At 45.6% G+C, this 19,332-nt stretch overlaps 1 protein-coding gene across 1 annotated transcript in view; it reads left to right on the top strand.

Annotated features, from left to right (window-relative positions):
* The first annotated feature begins 55 nt into the window (after positions 1-55).
* Positions 56-19,332, top strand: part of LOC137460848 (sucrase-isomaltase, intestinal-like) — a 65,989-nt gene continuing 46,712 nt past the window's right edge. The window contains exons 1-7 of the mRNA XM_068170918.1: positions 56-99; positions 1,753-2,025; positions 2,432-2,534; positions 2,618-2,763; positions 15,047-15,215; positions 15,880-15,976; positions 18,895-19,007. Coding sequence (XP_068027019.1) covers positions 56-99; positions 1,753-2,025; positions 2,432-2,534; positions 2,618-2,763; positions 15,047-15,215; positions 15,880-15,976; positions 18,895-19,007 — 945 coding nt within the window. The remainder of the gene's footprint in view (positions 100-1,752; positions 2,026-2,431; positions 2,535-2,617; positions 2,764-15,046; positions 15,216-15,879; positions 15,977-18,894; positions 19,008-19,332) is intronic.

Here is a 19,332-nt window from a genome sequence, read left to right as displayed (position 1 = left end):
AGAAGGTGATATGAGGTGTAGCAATGACAAGCAAACTCTGCTGCACAGCCGAAAAATGTCAGACCTGAACTTCAGATGTTCCTGCATTAAAAGGGGAATGTAAGTTTTCTCAAAAGACAAATGTAAATAGCACTTGGCTCCTGCTTTTATGTACTTCCATCATCTACCTGGAAATCAGTTCTGGCATCATGGCACTTTCTAGTGAATCTACAGTTTAATTGTGGCCCATATATATAAATATTGCTTTGGCACACCTTCTTGTAAAATTAATCATAGAATCAATAAGGTTGGAAGAGACCTCAAAGATCATCAAATCCAACTGTCACCCAAGACCACATGACTACTAAACCATGGCACCAAGTACCATGTCCAATCCCCTCTTGAACACCTCCAGGAATGGTGACTCCCTGAGCAGCCCATTCCAATGGCTCACAACTCTCTCTGTGAAGAACTTTCTCCTCACCTCAAGCCTAAACTTCCCCTGGCACAGCTTGAGACTATGTCTTCTCATTCTGGTGCTGGTTGCCTGGGAGAAGAGACCAACCCCCTTTTGGCTACAACCACCCTTCAGACACCCTTGTAGACAGCAATAAGGTCTCCCTTGAGCCTCCTCTTCTCCAGGCTACACAACCTCAGCTCCCTCAGCCTCTCCTCATTGGGCTTGTGCTCAAGGCCTCTCTCCAGCCTCATTGCCCTTGTTCTTTATATGCAGAAGCCCAGACTGCAGCAGTCACATTTTAAGCTTCCAAGCACATAACAGTTGCCATTTGAAATCATCATAATAATAAAAGCTAAAGCAGAAGTATTATTCATTTTATGGAAAAGAGCAATTATCATTCAAGTAGATTTAATCCTTGAATATTGCTGTAATGACTAAAATGACTAAGTTAACTTCAAAATAAGTGTGTTGCCTATGGGATGCCTGCTTTCTTTAAGAGCATTTGATAACAGAGAGTTTTGTCAGCATGGCAGGGAGCTTGTCTCCTGGTACCCCTGTTCTCAGGAAGCTTACTCTGAGGAGCAGAGGAACCACAGAGCTTGACCTGCCTCTGCAAAAAGAAAATCATTTAGTACCTTACTAAGAGATTCTTGTCAGAATGATTCTGCAAATTACTAATTTGTTACTTTTACTGTTCATGTCTTCCCTGTACTCATAACCACACATTTGTTAACAGAAGCTACTAATACTATGTATATGTAGTAGTTGTACAGTATAGAAATGAAAGTCAATGCAAACACTTATATTTGGTATTTAAATATGTCATACAGGTGCGTGCTGATTTCACATATTTATATCTACATAGGTAGATAACCTCAGAGTATAATGTGATAGAGAGCATGTATGCAGAAAAGGTAGCAGTGTCACAGAGGGAACCGTTTCAGTCCTTAATAGTGTGCACCTTCTCTTCAGCCAGGCTGAAGTGCTGCTCTCACGCCTCACCAGCGGTTTCATTAGCTATTCACTATTTAACTTTCCATGAGTATTTCAAGCAAGTCATGCTTCAGCTGACTACCTGCAGCTCTGAGTGCTGAACAGTAGAGACCTGCTGCCTCGGCTTTTAAAAGAAACCAGTTGCCAGTCTTGGCCATGAGCAGGCATGCTGCCCTACTGTCACCTCAGGCAAAAGAATCATGTGAATTATGCTCAACATTGGGAAAAAAAACCCCAACAATATAAACAAAGAAGTCGTTTAATCAAGTTTATGTGGTAGTTTTGTTGTTGCTTTATTGTTGGCTTGTTATTTCAACAAGGCTCCCTGCTGCTCTGACTGCTTTCTCCTCGTGTCCAGTCCTAGGTGGGTGCCTCGGCTCAAGCGAGGACAATCAGTGTCCCGGGGCTGTGGCGGTGCAGAAGCGCATTGACTGCCATCCCCAGCCAGGTGCTTCCCAGGAGGCCTGTGAGGCGCAGGGCTGCACCTGGTGTGCTACCGATGTGGCCAACGCTCCCTGGTGCTTCTTCCCGGAGGACAGTCCCTATGGCTACTCTGTGGGCGGGAACACCGTGAAGACAGACAAAGGCTGGAGGTAAGTGCTTCTGTGCTGTGACCACCTCTACTGCCGGCTCGCCAGAGACCTTCCCCAAGCTGCTTCACTCTTGCTTGCTCAGCTTGCAATGAGGATAAGCCACATTTATAAGCTGTGCACAGCTGTGGTCCTGCGCTTGCACCATGTTGCTGGTGAGGAAATCAGAAACTGGTCCCTTCTACCCTGGAGCCCATGCTGTCTCCTTGTTTCAGTAACAACTGAGCTCTTTATCCATTAACGGCATAGAGAGACAACAGTAATCTCAGAGGCTATTTCTCTTGATAAATCAACAAGTTATTTTAAAAGTGCTGGTGGGGAACAGCTGAGTTGTTCCCCTTAGCCCTCACCAAGGTAGCTGCAAGCAGCAAGTGGTTGCTGTAGACAGCATCGTATTTTTCTGCCACAGGGTAGCCCTGAACAAGCGGCAGGCCCTGTCTCTCTTTGGAAATGACATTTCCCCAGTTATGTTGGAAGTGGAATTCCAGACAGAAGACAGACTTCGGTTCAGGGTGAGTATTTGAGGGGAAGGAGGGAATCATTTAACCAAAGGAATGCACACTAATGCACCTGCCTCTTCCTCGCCTTGCTTTAGCTCTACGATCCCAACAGACAGAGGTTTGAAGTCCCACTCAAGATTGACTCCCCTGGTGTTACTGCTGATGAGGCCAACTACGAAGCTGAGCTCTCAGATGACTCCTCACACTTCAGGATCAAGAGGAAAAGCACTGGCACTGTGCTGTGAGTACCAGATGTCATTCATGTCACTTGTCATAGGAATTAAATGTGGTGGCGTGCGCATGTTTCCTCATTCCTCATGCTTGAGTCTGTGCGACACAGGCTGAAGCATGAACTGGATGTGGCAAAATTACAGACCTATGCTTTTCCCCTGGAAAACACTCATTATTAATAGGAGTATGTGCAAGTCTAACAGGCAGTTGTCTATGTGCATGTATGAAAGATTATTCAGCAAGTTAAATATCTTCTGAGGCTACAATTTTACAGCTTGAGGAACTCCACTCACAAAAGCACTGAACTAAGATTTCTGAAATACCAAGTGTTTTAATATGTCAGCAATTAAGCACCAGATTTCCTGACACTCTGAAGAGGTATATCTAGGAAACTATAGCTCAAAGTCACAGAGGCTGTAAGCCTCTAACTTCCACTGATTTCAGTGAATAACATTTGTGGGTCTAGTTTATCACTGCAGAAATAGCAGCTGTATTCTAAAGCTGGTACTGTAAGTTTCCTTTCAGCAAAGGCTCTCCTCACTAGCAACTGTCACCAGGTGTCATAATTTCCCATATCCTTGGCTTCCACTGGCGTTGCTAAATGTGCAATGATACTTAGCAAGAGATACACTGATCAAGGTGTGCTCTTCCATTTAAGTATGATACAGTGTGGTATTAGCAGCAGTCTCTGTCTGTCTGTCTTTGCTGATAAATGACAGTGTTACAGACTTCTCTGGGTTATCACTGCTTGACTCAAGTGAGGGAGATGCACAGAACACAGAGATATGGGTACTGCTCATGTCAGGATGTGGTCGAGTCTATATTAGCATTTTAATTCAGCACCTTTTGGCACAAATCTCCTAATTATACAATTTCTTGTGTATTGGCTGACCTTGCAGTGGTCCTGAGGAGCATGTGTTAGGCCCTTCCACGTGACCTTACCAAGAGGCATGCTCAGGAAGCACAAAGAATGTGATTCAGCTGCTAAGGGGCTGCTTTAAAGCCGCTGAGTCTTCAGCACCAGCTCTGCCCATCTTGCATCCCAACAGTGAATGCATAATGAGACATGGTGAGCAGCTAGGTCACAGACTGTTCCTATTTAGCACTCCTCATCTCTACCCAAACCCTAAGGATTTAGCCTCACTTAGTAAGGGCATCCTCAAACTTGGGACATCCCAGTTCAGCCAAGTCTTGCTATGAAGCATGTGTAAGGTTTGATCCATTGAGCTGCCAAAAGTGCAGTTCTAGTGAGAGGCAGAGGAGCACAAGTCAGTCTCAGCTGAACAGATTTACAAGAGGTCACATTTTCTGTCCCACCATGCATCCAGGTAACCCTCCATCATACCAATAACAGTGAGGTACCTCTTGTCCCCTAAACTCTGCGCTCAGCAGTGGTGCAGGTGTGGGGTGCAGCAACGCTGTGCTGCAGAGCCCGGGAGGTAGAGGGCAGTCTTGACTAGCAGCATGGACACAGCACACGGCAGCCACGCTCTGTTAACGAGCGTACCTGCTGAAAAAGCTACGCTGCCTCCAGGCAGCTAAAGCAGTTCTCCTGAAGCCCGGCCACCTCCAAAAAGAGGAAACTGCGATTGAATATAATGTGCAGTTAATGGGGTTTTGTCCTGCAAACAATGGCAAGGCTGCTACTGAAAGTTTCTCATCAGCAGGGACGCAGGAGTTTGCATATAGAAAGGGAAATTATATCTTGCCTAGAATTTTTGTTTCGTGTGAAATGACACAGACAGTACTTACAGACTGAAGGATCACATCCCAGCAGGGAGCTGTTCCTCTCACAGATGAATCACTTTTGAAGCTGAATTCCCTGTGTCAGGAGCAAAAATGCTTCCCTTTCATTAGCTTGCCTGTCCATCCCATCAGAGTGAGTGAACGCAGATACTCAGGGATACCTTTAACAGCCTGACTCAGAGGGCTTTGCAACTTCCTTAGCCACCACAAGAGCTGTGCAGATAGAAATCTTGTTTCAAAGCCGGACAGAAGGTTATTCTGGCCTAAAAGCCATCGGTGGCTGCATTTGCTTGGCTAGGAAGGATGAACTCTCAGCATTACAGGAGCATCTCCACTGGGCTGCGCAGGATGGCTGGGTCTGGGGAACCACTGGTGGCATCTGGCATGTTAAGAAGATTTTCATGTTAGTTCAACCTGCCCAAAGGCAGGTTTAGATGTCTCCAAGCCTGGTCTCCAAGCTGGTGCAGAATGGGTTTGATGGATGGACCATTCAGTGGATAAAGAACTGGCTTGATGGCCTCACCCAAAGGGTGGATGTCAATGGGTCCATGTCCAAGTGGAGGCCAGTGACAAGTGGAGTCCCTCAGGGATCAGTACTGGGACCAGTCTTGTTTAACATCTTTGCTGGCAACGTGGACAGTGGCATTGAGTGCACCCTCAGCAAGTTTCCCGGTGACACCAAGCTGTGTGGTGCAGCAGACACACTGGAGGGAAGGGATCCATCCAGAGGGACTTTGACAGGCTGGAGAGGTGGGACCAGGAGAACCTCATGAGGTTCAACAAGACCAAGTGCAAGGTCCTGCATCTGGGTTGGGGCAATCCCAGGCACCAATATAGGCTGGGCAGTGACTGGCTTGAGAGCAGCCCTGAAGAAAAGGACCTGGGGGTGCAGGTGGATGAGTTCAACATGAGCCAGCAGTGTGCACTTGCAGCCCAGAAAGCCAGAGACTGGGCTGTATCAAGAGAAGCATAGCCAGCAGGTTGAGGGAGGTCATTCTCCCCCTCTATTCTGCGCTGGTGAGACCACACCTGGTGTACTGCATCCAGTTCTGGAGCTCCCATTACAGGAAGGATCTGGATGTGCTGGAGCATGTCCAGAGAAGGGCTATGAGGGTGGAGCACCTCTCCTATGAGGACAGACTGAGAGAGTGTCTGTTCAGTCTGGAGAAGAGAAGGCTCTGAGGAGACCTTATTGTGGCCTTCCAATATCTTAAGGGGACCTACAAGAAAGCTGGTGAGGAACTTTTTAGGGTGTCAGGGAGTGATAGGACTAGGGGGAATGGAAAAAAAAACCTAGAAATGGGTAGATTCAGATTGGATGTTAGGAAGAAGTTCTTCCCCATGAGGGTGGTGAGACACTGGAACAGGTTGCCCAGGAAGGTGGTGGAGGCCCCATCCCTGGAGGTTTTTAAGACCAGACTGGATGTGGCTCTGGGCAATCTGATCTGGTGTGAGATGTCCATGCCCATGACAGGGGGGTTGGAACTAGATGATCCTTGAGGTCCCTTCCAACCCTAACAATTCTATGATTCTATGTGTGGGAAATGAGCCTGAAAGTGCTTCACAGCCACAGCAAGGACTTAACAGGAACTACTGCAAAGCATCTTCACCATTGTTTTGTTCTCTGTTCTGTCCCAGGTGTAGTCTGCAAATTAGGTGCTAAACCCTAAAAGCTTTTCCTCTGGTATCCCTCCAAAGGAGGGAGCTGTTGCTCCAGGACACCCAACATGCCTGGGGCCAGGCACTGAGCTCCACAGATGATGGCCTCTGCGTGACCATGCTAGGTTAGGGCAGGCCATGTAGCCAAGTGTCGCTGAGAAACTGACAAACACATAGCACCTGGAAGGGACTTCAGTCTCTGATTTTAAGATGTGAATGGCAATGGCCTTTCTGTCTCAATAAACAGCTGAATCTTCATATGCACATAAACATTGCTCAAAAGAATAAGCAAATAAAGCCTCTTCAACAGGTGCTGCAGTTGCAGGCCCCAGGTGTGGATGGATGATAATTCATGTCCACACCAAACCAGGCACAGGGACTCTGCTGCACCTATCAAATGTCTCTGAGGATGCTTTCCTACTGTAAAGGAATCTTCAAAAATCTGTTTTATATAATATTCCTTATACCTTACCCAGCTTTGCACTGCTGGATGACCCACCCCCCATAAAAGCCTGAAATCCCTCATGAATCCCTAGCATGCTGTCATAGAGCTGACAGTCCACATTGGGAGGGAACAGCCTGTTCTGAGATTGAGACAGTCGCCAGCAAATTTGCAGGTGACACCAAGTTAGGAGCAGATGTTGGTCAGTTAGAAGGTAGAAGGGCTCTGCAGAGGGACCTTGACCGACTGGACAGATGGGTAGAGTCCAATATGATGGCATTCAACAAGTCCAAGTGCCGAGTGCTGCGCTTTGGCCACGGCAACCCCATGCAGAGCTACAGGCTGGGGTCAGAGTGGCTGGAGAGCTGCCAAACAGAAAGAGACCTAGGGGTGCTGATTGACAGCCGCCTAAACATGAGCCAGCAGTGTGCCCAGGCAGCCAAGAAGGCCAATGGCATCCTGGCCTGCATTAGGAATAGTGTGGCCAGCAGCAGCAGGGAGGTCATTGTGCCCCTGTACTCTGCATTGGTTAGGCCACACCTTGAGTACTGTGTCCAGTTCTGGGCCCCTTAGTTTAGGAAGGACATTGAGACACTTGAATGTGTCCAGAGAAGGGGAACAAGGCTGGTGAGAGGCCTTGAGCACAAGCCCTGTGAGGAGAGGCTGAGGGAGCTGGGATTGTTTAGCCTGGAGAAGAGGAGGCTCAGGGGTGACCTCATTGCCCTCTACAGCTACCTGAAGGGTGGTTGTAGCCAGGAAGGGGTTGGTCTCTTCTCCCAGGCAACCAGCACCAGAACAAAGTGACACAGTCTCAAGCTGCACCAGGGGAGGTTTAGACTCAAGGTGAGGAGAAAGTTCTTCACTGAGAGAGTCATTTGTCATTGGAATGGGCTGCCCAGGGAGGTGGTGGGGTCACCATCCCTGGAGGTGTTCAAGAGGAGATTGGATGTGGCACTTGGTGCCATGGTCTAGTCATGAGGTCTGTGGTGACAGGTTGGACTTGACGATCTTTGAGGTCTCTTCCAACCTTGGTGATAGTGTGATACGGTGATACTGTGAAGCATGGTCTGGGTTTGGGTTGTTATTCCAAAGCTTATGCTTGTATTTCTCTTCCCATCAGTGTCTTTCTGCCACGGACTTTGCAGCAATGGGGTTGCTGACAGCAGGCTCCTCATCTGTCTGCTTGATATAAGCCCCCATCCCACTTCTGCCATTTGTGTGCACAAAGCTTCCCCCTCATGAAGAGTGATTTGTCACAGTGGGAACATATCAGGGGACAGGCACTGGAGTCTCTGAGGCATGGCTGATAGTACCCTACAGGTGTGCAAGGAGCCTTTGCCATTGCTGAGCTACCCAAGTGCTTGTTCAGGGAGGGCAGGACAAACTCAGGGCCTCATGTAATCACAATAATGGAGGAGAGGAATGAATTAGATGAGGAAAGAGACATTAACAGCTGATTGCAAACCTCACGCAGAGCCAGGAGCAAGACTTAAAGGCCAAATCCCACTACATTTTTGGCTTGGTCCAGGGTAATCAAGCGACTGATGCTGCTTTGCCTGCATGGGGCAACAATTAGATGGGGTTGTGCAGGGAAATGATGCAGGCACTGATGGGAGTTCTGGGAGCAGGAACATTTGGAATGCCTCTCTTTCTCCTCCTAGCAATGCCTCTTGGTTTAGTCCATCTTACCTTTCTCCTCCATTGCTGTCCTTTTTGTTGTCCCATTCAGTTTTGCTTCGCTTCTTCACCCTTCCCCATGCTCCTGCTATTTCGTTGCTGGAGTGTGTTCAAAGAGGGACAATGAAACTGGTGAAGGGTCTAGAGCACAAGTCTTATGAGGAGTGGCTGAGAGACCTGGGGTTGTTTAGTGTGGATAAAAGGAGGTGTGAGGGAGACCATACTGCTGTCTACAACTACCTGGAAGGAGGATGTAGAGAGTTGGGGTTTGGTCTGTTCAACCAAGTAACAAGCGATGGAACAAGAGGAAATGGCCTCATTTGTGGCAAGAGACTTTTCTGTACTGAGTACTAGGAAGATTTTCTTCACTGAAAGGGTTATCAGGCATTGAATGTCTTGCCCAGAAAGGTATTTAAGAGTTGTGTAGATGTAGTGCTTAGGGATATAATTTGGTCAGTGTGAGGCTAATGACTGGACTCGATCTTAAAGGTCTTATCCAATCTAGGCAGTTGGTGGCTGGGGAAGGTATCCTGAGGTGCATCAAGAAAAGTGTGTCCAGCAGGACTTGGGAGGTTCTTCTTCCCCTCTACCCTGCCCTGGTGAGACCCCAACTGGAATACTGTGTCCAGTTTTGGACTCTCCAATTCATGACAGACAGGAATCTGCTAGAGCGAGTCCAATGGAGATCCACAGGGATGATTAGGGGACTTGAGCAAGGAATAGAGAGACAGAGAGACCTGGGGCTGTTTAGTCTTGAGAAGAAAAGACTGAGAGGGGATCAGATCAATGTGTATAAATATCTGAAGGGTGGATGTCAAGTGGAGGGGGCCAAGCTCTTTAAGGTGGTGTGCAGGAACAATGGATAGAAATGTGAATGTAGAAAGTTTCACCTCAACATGAGGAAAAACTTTACAGTGAGGGTGACAAGATACTGGAACTGGCTGCCTGGAGATGTTGCAGAGTCTACTTCTCTGGAGACTTTCAAAACCTACCTGGATGCATTCCTGTGTGTCACTACACTAGATGATCTTGTTTTTGGCAGCAGGGTTGGACTCCATGATCTCTGGAGGTCCCTTCCAACCTTTAACATTCTGTGATTCTTTGAGTAGCTCTCCAAACCCATAGGGATGAAGCTGTGATACCTCCACAATGGTGAGGTGCCAAGGAGGTCAAATGAGACCAAGAGGCAGACATTGCCCCTACTTCCATACAGATGTCAAGTGTTTTCTGGTTTACTGGAGAAAACCATAAACCTGCAGCTAGTTTAAGGCTGCAAGTCTTAGATCTGAGCTATGACGGACAGGGGCTCCCAGTCTGAAGGTGAAGCTCCCAAACTATCCACCTCATGGGGCAGCACAGATTGCAGAGAACCCCTCCCTGGTCCCACAATGCTTGGTAAACATCTGTTTTGATAAATCAGCATGATCAGTGGCAAAATGTTTTGTCAAGAAATTTGTAACTAGCTTTAGTTTAATAAATTCTCCCTCAAGATACCCTGTCTGATCTTGCAGGTCCAACAGACCCACAGTTGGCCAGGTTCCTACAGTAATAAAAACAGGAGAGAAAATACTGGGTTGTAATAAAGCAAGGGAGGAAGCAAAACAGAGCCTCTGTGTTGCTTAGTGGCACATGCTCTCTAATTAAGTACTATTCTACATTCTGCTCCTGCCATTAGCAGCAGCCACTGGAAGAGGTAGTATTGAGTGTGAACATGAAGGCTTCAAGAAAGCAGAGATTTCCTCAGAAATGGCATCAATAAATAACAAAGTCATCCTCATTTTGTAGTTTATGGTTATTCTGTGGGACTTGTTGCCCCAGGGCAGTATGGCACTGGAAGCTTAGCAGGATACATATTCATACATAAGAAAAGAATAATCTGTAGGGAAAAAGGCACAACATTTTTGTCTCTGTTTCACAACATAAGCTAATTCTATGAAAACAGCCCAAAAGTTCCTCCATAAGCAGATTATTGCAAGACTGGCTTTGAGTGACCACTTATACCTTCCTCTGCAATTACTGGAGACAGGCTGTGGAGGGATGGACTATTGATTTGATTCTCCACTTTAATGCCTGTTCTCCAACTGACTTTCCCTTTGTGATATCATACAAATAATGGAAGGTAAAGCAATTTTCCCTGGACAGATAAGTGCTCCTTTCACTCTATCAAGAGCTTGGAATACCTCATTTGCTATCACACTTGGGAAGATATGGTACAAATGACCAAAATCTAATCAAGATTTCTCCTAATTGCCAAAAGGGCTGCTGCAGAGTTCAGCTGCCTTTTTTTTTTATTGATTGTGGTGGTAATAACAGACGCCACTTACCACAAAGACATTTTTTACATAGGCAAGTCTCTTAGAATGATTTATAACACTATTCTCTTAAACTGTAGTTTTGCTGAAAGCAATGGGAGCAAATTGGGTAGCTTGGGTTTGCTTCTGGTTTGTAAGAGCCATTATTTTAGTCTTCTCATCATTAAGATTTATGTTACAGAGGTGAGGATTATTCCAGGTCTATCACTTATCCAAGTTTTTCAGAACAAAAATGAGTCATTATATATCCAGCCACATATAGAAGATGCCCTGGTGCCATGAAAATGAATACAGTAGAAGTAGAGCAAAACTGTGTCAATAACTGTAAATATATACCCTGCAATTTTATCTTTTAAAATGTCACATTTGTTGGTTACTTTTATTTCCCCACCTATGTGATAAATCACCTTGTAAGTTCGGTAAGCATATACAAATTCCTTCTTGGTGTGCTTTCTGCAGTCCAGTGGTGTCCCAAGACTTACAGCTAATAAGGAATATGGCTGGTGTGAAAATAACAGAGAGAGAAATACAACCCAAGAAAGACAAGTGACACAGATGAAAAACAATCGCTCGCCACCAACCCATTCTCAGCCAATCCCTGGGCAGCTGTCCTCTGCTAGCCTTCCTCCAGCTTTATATGCTGAACATGGCATCACGTAGTATGGAATATCCCTTTGGTCAGTAGGGGTCAGCTGTCCCAGCTGTGTTGCATCCCAGCTTCTTCTGCACCCCCGGGCTACTCACTGGTAGGGTGCTGTGAGGAGCACAAAAGTCCTTAACTCACTGTAATCACTGATCTGCAATAATGAAACTGAGTTACCAATACTGTTTCCTGCATGAATCCAAAACATAGATCTGTATTAGCTACTATGAAGAAATTGAACTCGAACCAAAACCAGCACACAGTGGAAGCATTTTTCATCAGTCTGAGAGTAATGGAAAATCACAACCACCTGGACTTCTAAGATGATGCTCCCTGGCAGTTCAAATGAGATGAGTAAGGGACCAGGTATATCTGAGGTTCATTTGAAAACAGGGCCTATACACCTCAGCCCCTGAGGTGCTTTACTGCTTTATAGGCAGCCGGTGCATACAGTGATGGTCTGTACCCTCTGAAAAGGTATGCCCAAGCTCTGCCCTCAGGCTTACACCCACTTTTCTGCTAGACATATGAAGTTTCTACCTAAATTGATACACAGATGATGAATATGGTGTGCTTCCTTTCACAAGACTGTGGTTCCTAAAGGGCATAAAGGGTATCAAGTGACTGAGTGAGACAAGTGTTCATACCTTAAAATCATGAGCTCATTTCTCCTGGAATCATTGCAACAAGAAGGAAAAAAGCCCTATTTCTAACCTAAAATTATTTTGAATGTCCAGATAATGCCTAATACATGTCCAAATGATGTATCATATGTATGTCCCAAGTCTCCCAATTCTAGTGGACCATCTTTTTAAGTGCCACTGGCTGCTTGCTCATGGTAGGCAACTAGGTGCTCCAAGGAATTGCACATACTGTGGTTATTGCCTTCCAACTGACTTCAACAGAGTGAAGTCATTCAACGAGGTAAATTTTCATGTCCAGTTTGTATTACAAAGGACTGATGACTGTACTTTTGAAAACAATCTTGTCCTGCCATTTCTCTCAAGTGTTGTGACAATGTGAGTCATGAACTACACCCTCAACATGAACAGGGTGTTTTATTTGTCTGCCTATCCACTTTCCTTTAAAACTGTTTCCCTGGTCCACTGCAGGTACGTTTCATTGTGGTGACCTGAGGGCTGATGGATGGATATGAGACTAGTTTATTTGCTGGCTAGAAATGTTACTTTTCACACAGATCTTTTAAATCCTGTTTTTTGTTTGTTTTATTTCCTGGCATAAGATTGAAAAATAGAGAAGTTTAGTATAGTGCACAATGTTGGGAACAAAATGTTAGAGTTTATCAGACAGACTTCCCAGGCAGGCAGCAGGCAACTGTTAGCAGACTATGGACCAGGCAGACATGTGGGGAAACCAGTTTGTATTTCTACATGCAGGAACGTTCCCATCACAGAGGCGCTAAAAGGTGAACCTTACCTCTTGTGCAAAGAAAAGGGCTCTTGTCTTCACAGGCTTTGCCATGTCTGACTGCCAGTTGGAGTTGGATTTTTGACAGTATGATCTAAAAAATGCACATTTTTACATCCCTTCTGCTGTCCATCACAGCACTGTTATGATTTGTAGGACTGTTAAAGAAGAAACACTCAAATTTCTGCACACAAGGTATCATTTTATGCTCCCTCTTGTTTTGTTCCTTCTCTCTGCTTTAAACCAGCAGGAGGGGAGGTTGGAGAAATACAACACTTTCTTTTATTCTCTCCAAGTGTTGAAAGAATGACAGATTTTTTTTTTTTCATTTAAATGATTGATCTCTGCCAACACATAAAGTATCACAGCAGCTTACAACAGTGTGCTGCAGAGCGCAAGGGCAGCCAATTGGGAGTGGAGGCAGAGACCTGCCAGGGGAGAACCTGATCACACTTTACTTCAGATGAAGGCATAATGCTGCCTAGAAAGAAGAGAGTCATTACTGGGCTTTTTATGTTGTGGCTAATGCTATATTTAGCTCATGGCTATTCTGGCAAGTGAAGATCTCATGAAAGGGAGAGGCTGCTGGAAAGCAATGGCAGTCGGCACAGTGTGAGGAGCTATACTGCTGCGAGTGGCAACCCCTGTGGAGCCAAATGATGGAAGGGTGCAGATCAGAACACTATTTTGGGGATGTCATGCAGAAGTTGAGACCAGGACAGTGGCTTGAGGGAGTGCATGAGGTGTAAAACAGCTTTTCCATGACATTGAAAAATGTGATGGGGTAGAGGGGTTGCTCCTAGGGTGGTGGTTTTCACCACACCAGTGACCCTCCTGGGCAGGGAGAGGATTTTCTGAGTGGAAGGAGCACTTTTAATGCCATGGTAACACTAATTGCTCTATCTGTGGGAAATACCAGTGCTGCAATATGGGTACCATAAATGTACAAATCTTCATGTCCTCTGAACAGACATCATGGAGAGTGCTCAATGAGTTAGGACAGATATTTAAGCTCTTCCCAAAGCATTTTGCCTGTGGCATCATTTGCTTTTTGCATAACCCCATGGTCTGTTCAGAGCAGTGACTGTGCCTGCCTTGGTACAGAGAAAAGATACATGACAGTGCCTCTTTGGACAGCAATATAGCTCCAAAGACCCTTCCTGTTCCTACACAGCAGCAGCCTCTTGCAGAAAGGCCTCTGTTTTCCAGGGGCTGTATCTGACTCTCAGGGATATTTTGCATGCATTAACCTTCCTATAAGAGAATAACCTTATTCAGTATTGTGTGTTAGTGGAGGAGATGATGGAAAGCAGGAAGGGTTGTCACTGGTAAACAACCAAATCAAGACTAAATACAAAATCTTACTTTTCCTGCTTGTGAGAAGGGCCAAATAGACTTTTTTAAAAATACATAGACACTCCAAGTCCTCCCAGCTACAGGGACTTGTTCCCAATCAGGGGTGTTGGTGGCAGCCAGGACTCAACAATGGGCCCTGCATTAAAGGGCATAGCCCAACTTCCACGTCTTTGATTTAGTGGTCAATTTTGTCAATTATTAAATTTTGTCTGAATCACTGACAAAAGGCCATTAAAAAGAGAGTTATGCCACGTCTATGCTGTATGCTCATTTATTTTAATTAGTTCTAACAAATTCATAGTTAAACAAGGCTTAAGAGGGTGCTATCTGACTGTGGTACTCATGGCATACACAGTACTGTTAACAAAACACTTCTCCACAGCTTGACTATGTTCTCCCTCATCTAGCTGGTAGCTCATTATAGCACTAGAGATGGGAAACAGAATGTAACATCTAATTAAAATGTGAGTCTGTGTCCACAGACGATTCAATAAAAATAAAAGCATTAAGCTGGTGAGAGAAACAGGAGAGTCACCACAATAAAAATACCTCATTCAAGCAGAGTCTGAAAGAAGCTATCCGTTTGCTTTAGGTGCCTGCATAAAGTCAGGGATAACAAGAGTGGGGTCCTGATCTAAAAAAATATTACAAAGTAAAAAACTGATAACATATACGTGTTCTTTTCATTAAGGATTCTGAACCCTGCTGTGTAATAACAATTTCTAGTCTGCCCTGTTGGTTGTCATAGAAATAGCACAAGCAACCACTTATATTGGTAATAGGATTACAGATAGTGTCTTCTGTTATTTTAGCTGTTATTTTCAAAATTATACTGATGCATTTTATTGTAACAGCAGATGAGGTATCTAATATGTGTAAGGTTAAGCACATTAGAGGCATGCATAGAATTTAATGGGTTTAAAAATTATTTTTATTCTCCAAAACACAGGAGGAGTATAAGTAGCGAGACATGAACTTAAAATGATGCATACCAAAGATAAATAATCCCATCTCCCTCTATTTGTCACAGGTGGGACAGTCCCCTGGTTGATCTGTTTTTCTCCAACCAGTATCTACAGATCACAACCACCGTGCCATCCACTTCAGTGTATGGATTTGGTGAACAGGAGCACACATCCTTCAAACACAGCATGGACTTTGTTACCTATGGCATGTACAGCAGGGATCAGGCGCCAACGGTAATTCGTGCAACACTTTGTCCTAACTTGTATCACCAAAAGGAGGTGGTCAGGCACAGCTTTGCTGAGGAAGCACCTCTCCCTATATGGTAACATCACTAATGTGGAGCAATCGCAAACATGGAATGTTACAGGCTGTGCAGGTGTAAGCTTTAATTAAATGACAAAACTGTGAGTCATTTTGAGGGGACTTTGAAAGCTTTAATCAGAAGCTTTCTCATGGTGCAGTCAATTTTCAGAAGAATTATAAAAAAAAAGGCCTCTTGTGTGCCAAGATCCTGGTTCAGGAAAGCATGCTTGAATCAATCCCTGTTCAGCCAAACAAGCTGGACTTCAGCAGGACTCATTAGGTGTTTGGCTAAAATGGGTTCAATGGTTGATGAGTCTATTTTAACTAGCAGTTCTTATCCATGCCATTTTGGAGGGTTTGGCAGAATATGGAAGGTTTAACTAGGCAAAACTGAAAAGCCTTATTGTGGTGAGGCAGAAAAAGTAACTCTTATCAGTTTGACTTCCCACCATTTTAGATTAAAAACTGCCCAACTGTTCAAAGCAAGTCTCTAACTATGAATTAATCTCTTTCCTTTCCTTTGTATATGTATCTGGCTAACAAAAACCATGAGAACAAAGCCAAGCCATACTTAATACGCTGTTTATGTTTCAGCCATTGGCCAATCTCTATGGAGTTCACCCTTTCTACATGTGTGTAGAGCCTGATTCCAATGCCCATGGTGTTCTTCTTCTGAACTCCAATGCACAAGGTAAAAGGATATGTGGACTCCCTGTATGGATTGCATACAGAAAGATGGTAAATTAGTAAATATAAAAAACTGGTTTACTGATAGTTTTTTTCAGTGTGGTACAAATATGAGTGACTGTTCCATAAGTGAGATTCCAGGAATGACTATAAAGTTTTCAGAGAGATTTCTTTAGAATGCCTGGTTAACAAAATAAGGTATTGTCAGTGAAAATGTGATTAATTTTCCTTAAAAAAAAAATAAAAGAAAAAATTAAAGATGAATATGCAGGGAAAGGAGAAAGTGGAAGTAATTTCCCCTGAGATTGGCATAACTGAATCAAATCAGTTTTGGCTAGTTCTATATTCTGTCTGTGGAGAATAGTTTTGTGTGTTGCATTAATAGTAAGAGGAAGGGCAGAGACAACCTCCACTCCTTGGTGGACACGGAGGGGAACGTTGTGATAAGGGATGAGGAAAAGGCAGAGATACTTAACACCTTCTTTGCCTCAATTTTTACCAGCAGGACAGAATGTCTTCCAGACAGCTGGCCTGCAGAGCTGGCAGAAGGAGCCAGGGAGCAGCATAGTTTTCCACTGTTCCAAAATGGGGTAGTTGGTGATCTGCTCAGCCGCCTGGATCCCCACAAGTCCATGGGACCAGATGGGATCCATCCTAGGGTGCTGAGGGAGCTGTCAGAGGAGCTGGCCAAGCCACTCTCTATCATTTTTCAGCAGTCCTGGCTCACTGGCGAGGTTCCAGAGGACTGGAAGCTGGCCAACGTGGTGCCCATCCATAAGAAGGGCCGGTTGGATGAGCCAGGGAATTACAGGCCTGTCAGCCTGACCTCAGTGCCAGGCAAGATCATGGAACAGGTCATCCTGAGTGCAATAACACAACACTTACAGGATGGCCAAGGGATCAGGCTCAGCCAACATGGATTTAGGAAGGGCAGGTCCTGCCTGACCAACCTGATCTCCTTCTATGATCAGGTGACCCGCCTGGTGGATGTGGGGAGGCCTGTGGATGTAGTTTACCTGGACCTCAGCAAGGCCTTTGACACCGTCCCCCATAGCAAACTCCTGGCCAAGCTGTCAGCCCATGGCTTGGACAGCAGCACTCTGAGCTGGGTTAGGAACTGGCTGGATGGCCGAACCCAGAGAGTGGTGGTGAATGGTGTCACATCCAGCTGGCAGCCAGTCAGTAGCGGAGTCCCCCAGGGATCAGTGCTGGGCCCCATCCTCTTTAACATCTTTATTGATGATCTGGATGAGGGCATTGAGTCTATCATCAGTAAATTTGCTGATGACACCAAGCTGGGGGCAGGTGTTGATCTGCTAGAGGGTCGAGAGGCTCTGCAGAGAGACCTCGACAGGCTGGACAGATGGGCAGAGTCCAACGGCATGAGATTTAACGCATCCAAGTGCCGGGTTCTGCACATTGGCCACAACAACCCCATGCAGTGCTACAGGCTGGGGTCAGAGTGGCTGGAGAGCAGCCAGGCAGAGAGGGACCTGGGGGTGCTGGTTGATGGTAGGATGAACATGAGCCTGCAGTGTGCCCAGGCAGCCAAGAGGGCCAATGGCATCCTGGCCTGCATTAAGAACAGTGTGGCCAGCAGGAGCAGGGAGGTCATTCTGCCCCTGTACACTGCACTGGTTAGGCCACACCTCGAGTACTGTGTCCAGTTCTGGGCCCCTCAGTTTAGGAAGGATGTTGACTTGCTGGAGCGAGTCCAGAGAAGGGCAACGAAGTTGGTGAGGGGCTTGGAACACAAGCCCTATGAGGAGAGACTGAGGGAGCTGGGGCTGCTTAGCCTGGAGAGGAGGAGACTCAGGGGTGACCTTATTGCTCTCTACAACTACCTGAAGGGAGGTTGTAAACAGGCAGAGGTTGGTCTCTTCTCCCAGGCAGCCAGCACCAGAACAAGAGGACACAGTCTCAGGCTGCACCAGGGGAAGTTCAGGCTGGAGGTCAGGAGGAAGTTTTACACGGAGAGAGTGATTGCCCATTGGAATGGGCTGCCTGGGGAAGTGGTGGAGTCGCCGTCACTGGAGGTGTTCAGGAGGAGACTTGACAGGGTGCTTGGTGCCATGGGTTAGTTGATTAGGTGGTGTTGGGTGATAGGTTGGACGCGATGATCTTGAAGGTCTCTTCCAACCTGGTTTATTCTATTCTATATTCTATGGTCACCTTACAGTATTAATCCAGTGGTATAAATTCAGGAAGGGGGGAAACTTCACTCAGTCTATAAAACTGGTTTTCCTGGCAGGCAATGACTTGCAATAAGAAGATTAAAATAGCAGAGATGAACTCTAAACACAAGAGTTCCTTTTCATATAAATGAAACTGAGACAAATGGATCTCTGCAATCTAGCATGTGTGGGTTTCTGTGATTTATTGCTGCATAATGCCAGTCTGAAAGCAGAGATTACAGAAGCGCTGGGCAACTGCTAACCTACATACAGGTCCTGTTTGCTCATCCAATCCTACTACCCAAAAGGCATTGGCTAGTGACTTGAACATGTAGCCACCATGCCTGGCAATGCATTTATGTACAGTAAAGGTCTGTGTGCATACACCTAGGATAGGACAGAATAGAGTAGAATAGGATTGAGTAGAGTACAGTAGAAAATAAAATAGAATAGCTCACCTGGGAGGGACCTTGAGGGACCTATCATCTAGTTCAACTGTCTGACCACTTCAGGGCTGACCAGAAGTTGAAGCATGTTATTAAATGGCATTGAATGCCTCTTAAACAGTAACAGACTTGGGCCATTGGCCACTTCTCTCAGAATCCTGTTCCAGTGTTTGATCACCCTCTTGGTAGAGAAATATTTCCTAATGTCCAGTCTGAACCTCCCCTGATGTGCCTTTGAACCCTTGCCACACATAGTGCAGACCTGGTTTGTACTGAGAACCTGCTTGTTTTTTTCCTTCCAGATGTTTCTCTGAGCCCAAATCCATCTTTAACTTTCCGCACTATTGGGGGAATCCTTGACTTCTACATCTTCCTTGGACCAACTCCTGAAAACGTAGTTCAGCAGTACACAGAGGTTAGTAAAAAGTGCATATGGCACACAGGACAGTGCCTTGTAACAAATTCCTGTCAGCATCTAATAGTGTCAGTGCGCAGTGCAGCCAAAACTTTGTCCTGATCTGCTCATACAAAACCATAGCTTGAGGTCCATGTTCAACCTGTGAGGTGCTCGAGCTTCTGTGAATCGTCTTGTTTGAGTGTAGCAGACTATATGGGCTTTCAGTGCATGGCTCTAGCCTTTCCTACAGCATTTCAGTACCGAGAGTAGGAGGATGCAATGGTTAGAAAGAAATTTGTCCAAGCTTACTGTTCTCTAGGCTATGGTAATTCATAGTCTTCAC

This window comes from Melanerpes formicivorus, unplaced genomic scaffold (genome assembly GCF_026170545.1).
Source record: "Melanerpes formicivorus ecotype bairdi unplaced genomic scaffold, bMelFor1.0.p_v2 SCAF_3, whole genome shotgun sequence".
NCBI lineage: Eukaryota > Metazoa > Chordata > Aves > Piciformes > Picidae > Melanerpes > Melanerpes formicivorus.
This window is presented reverse-complemented; position numbering and strand designations above follow the sequence as displayed.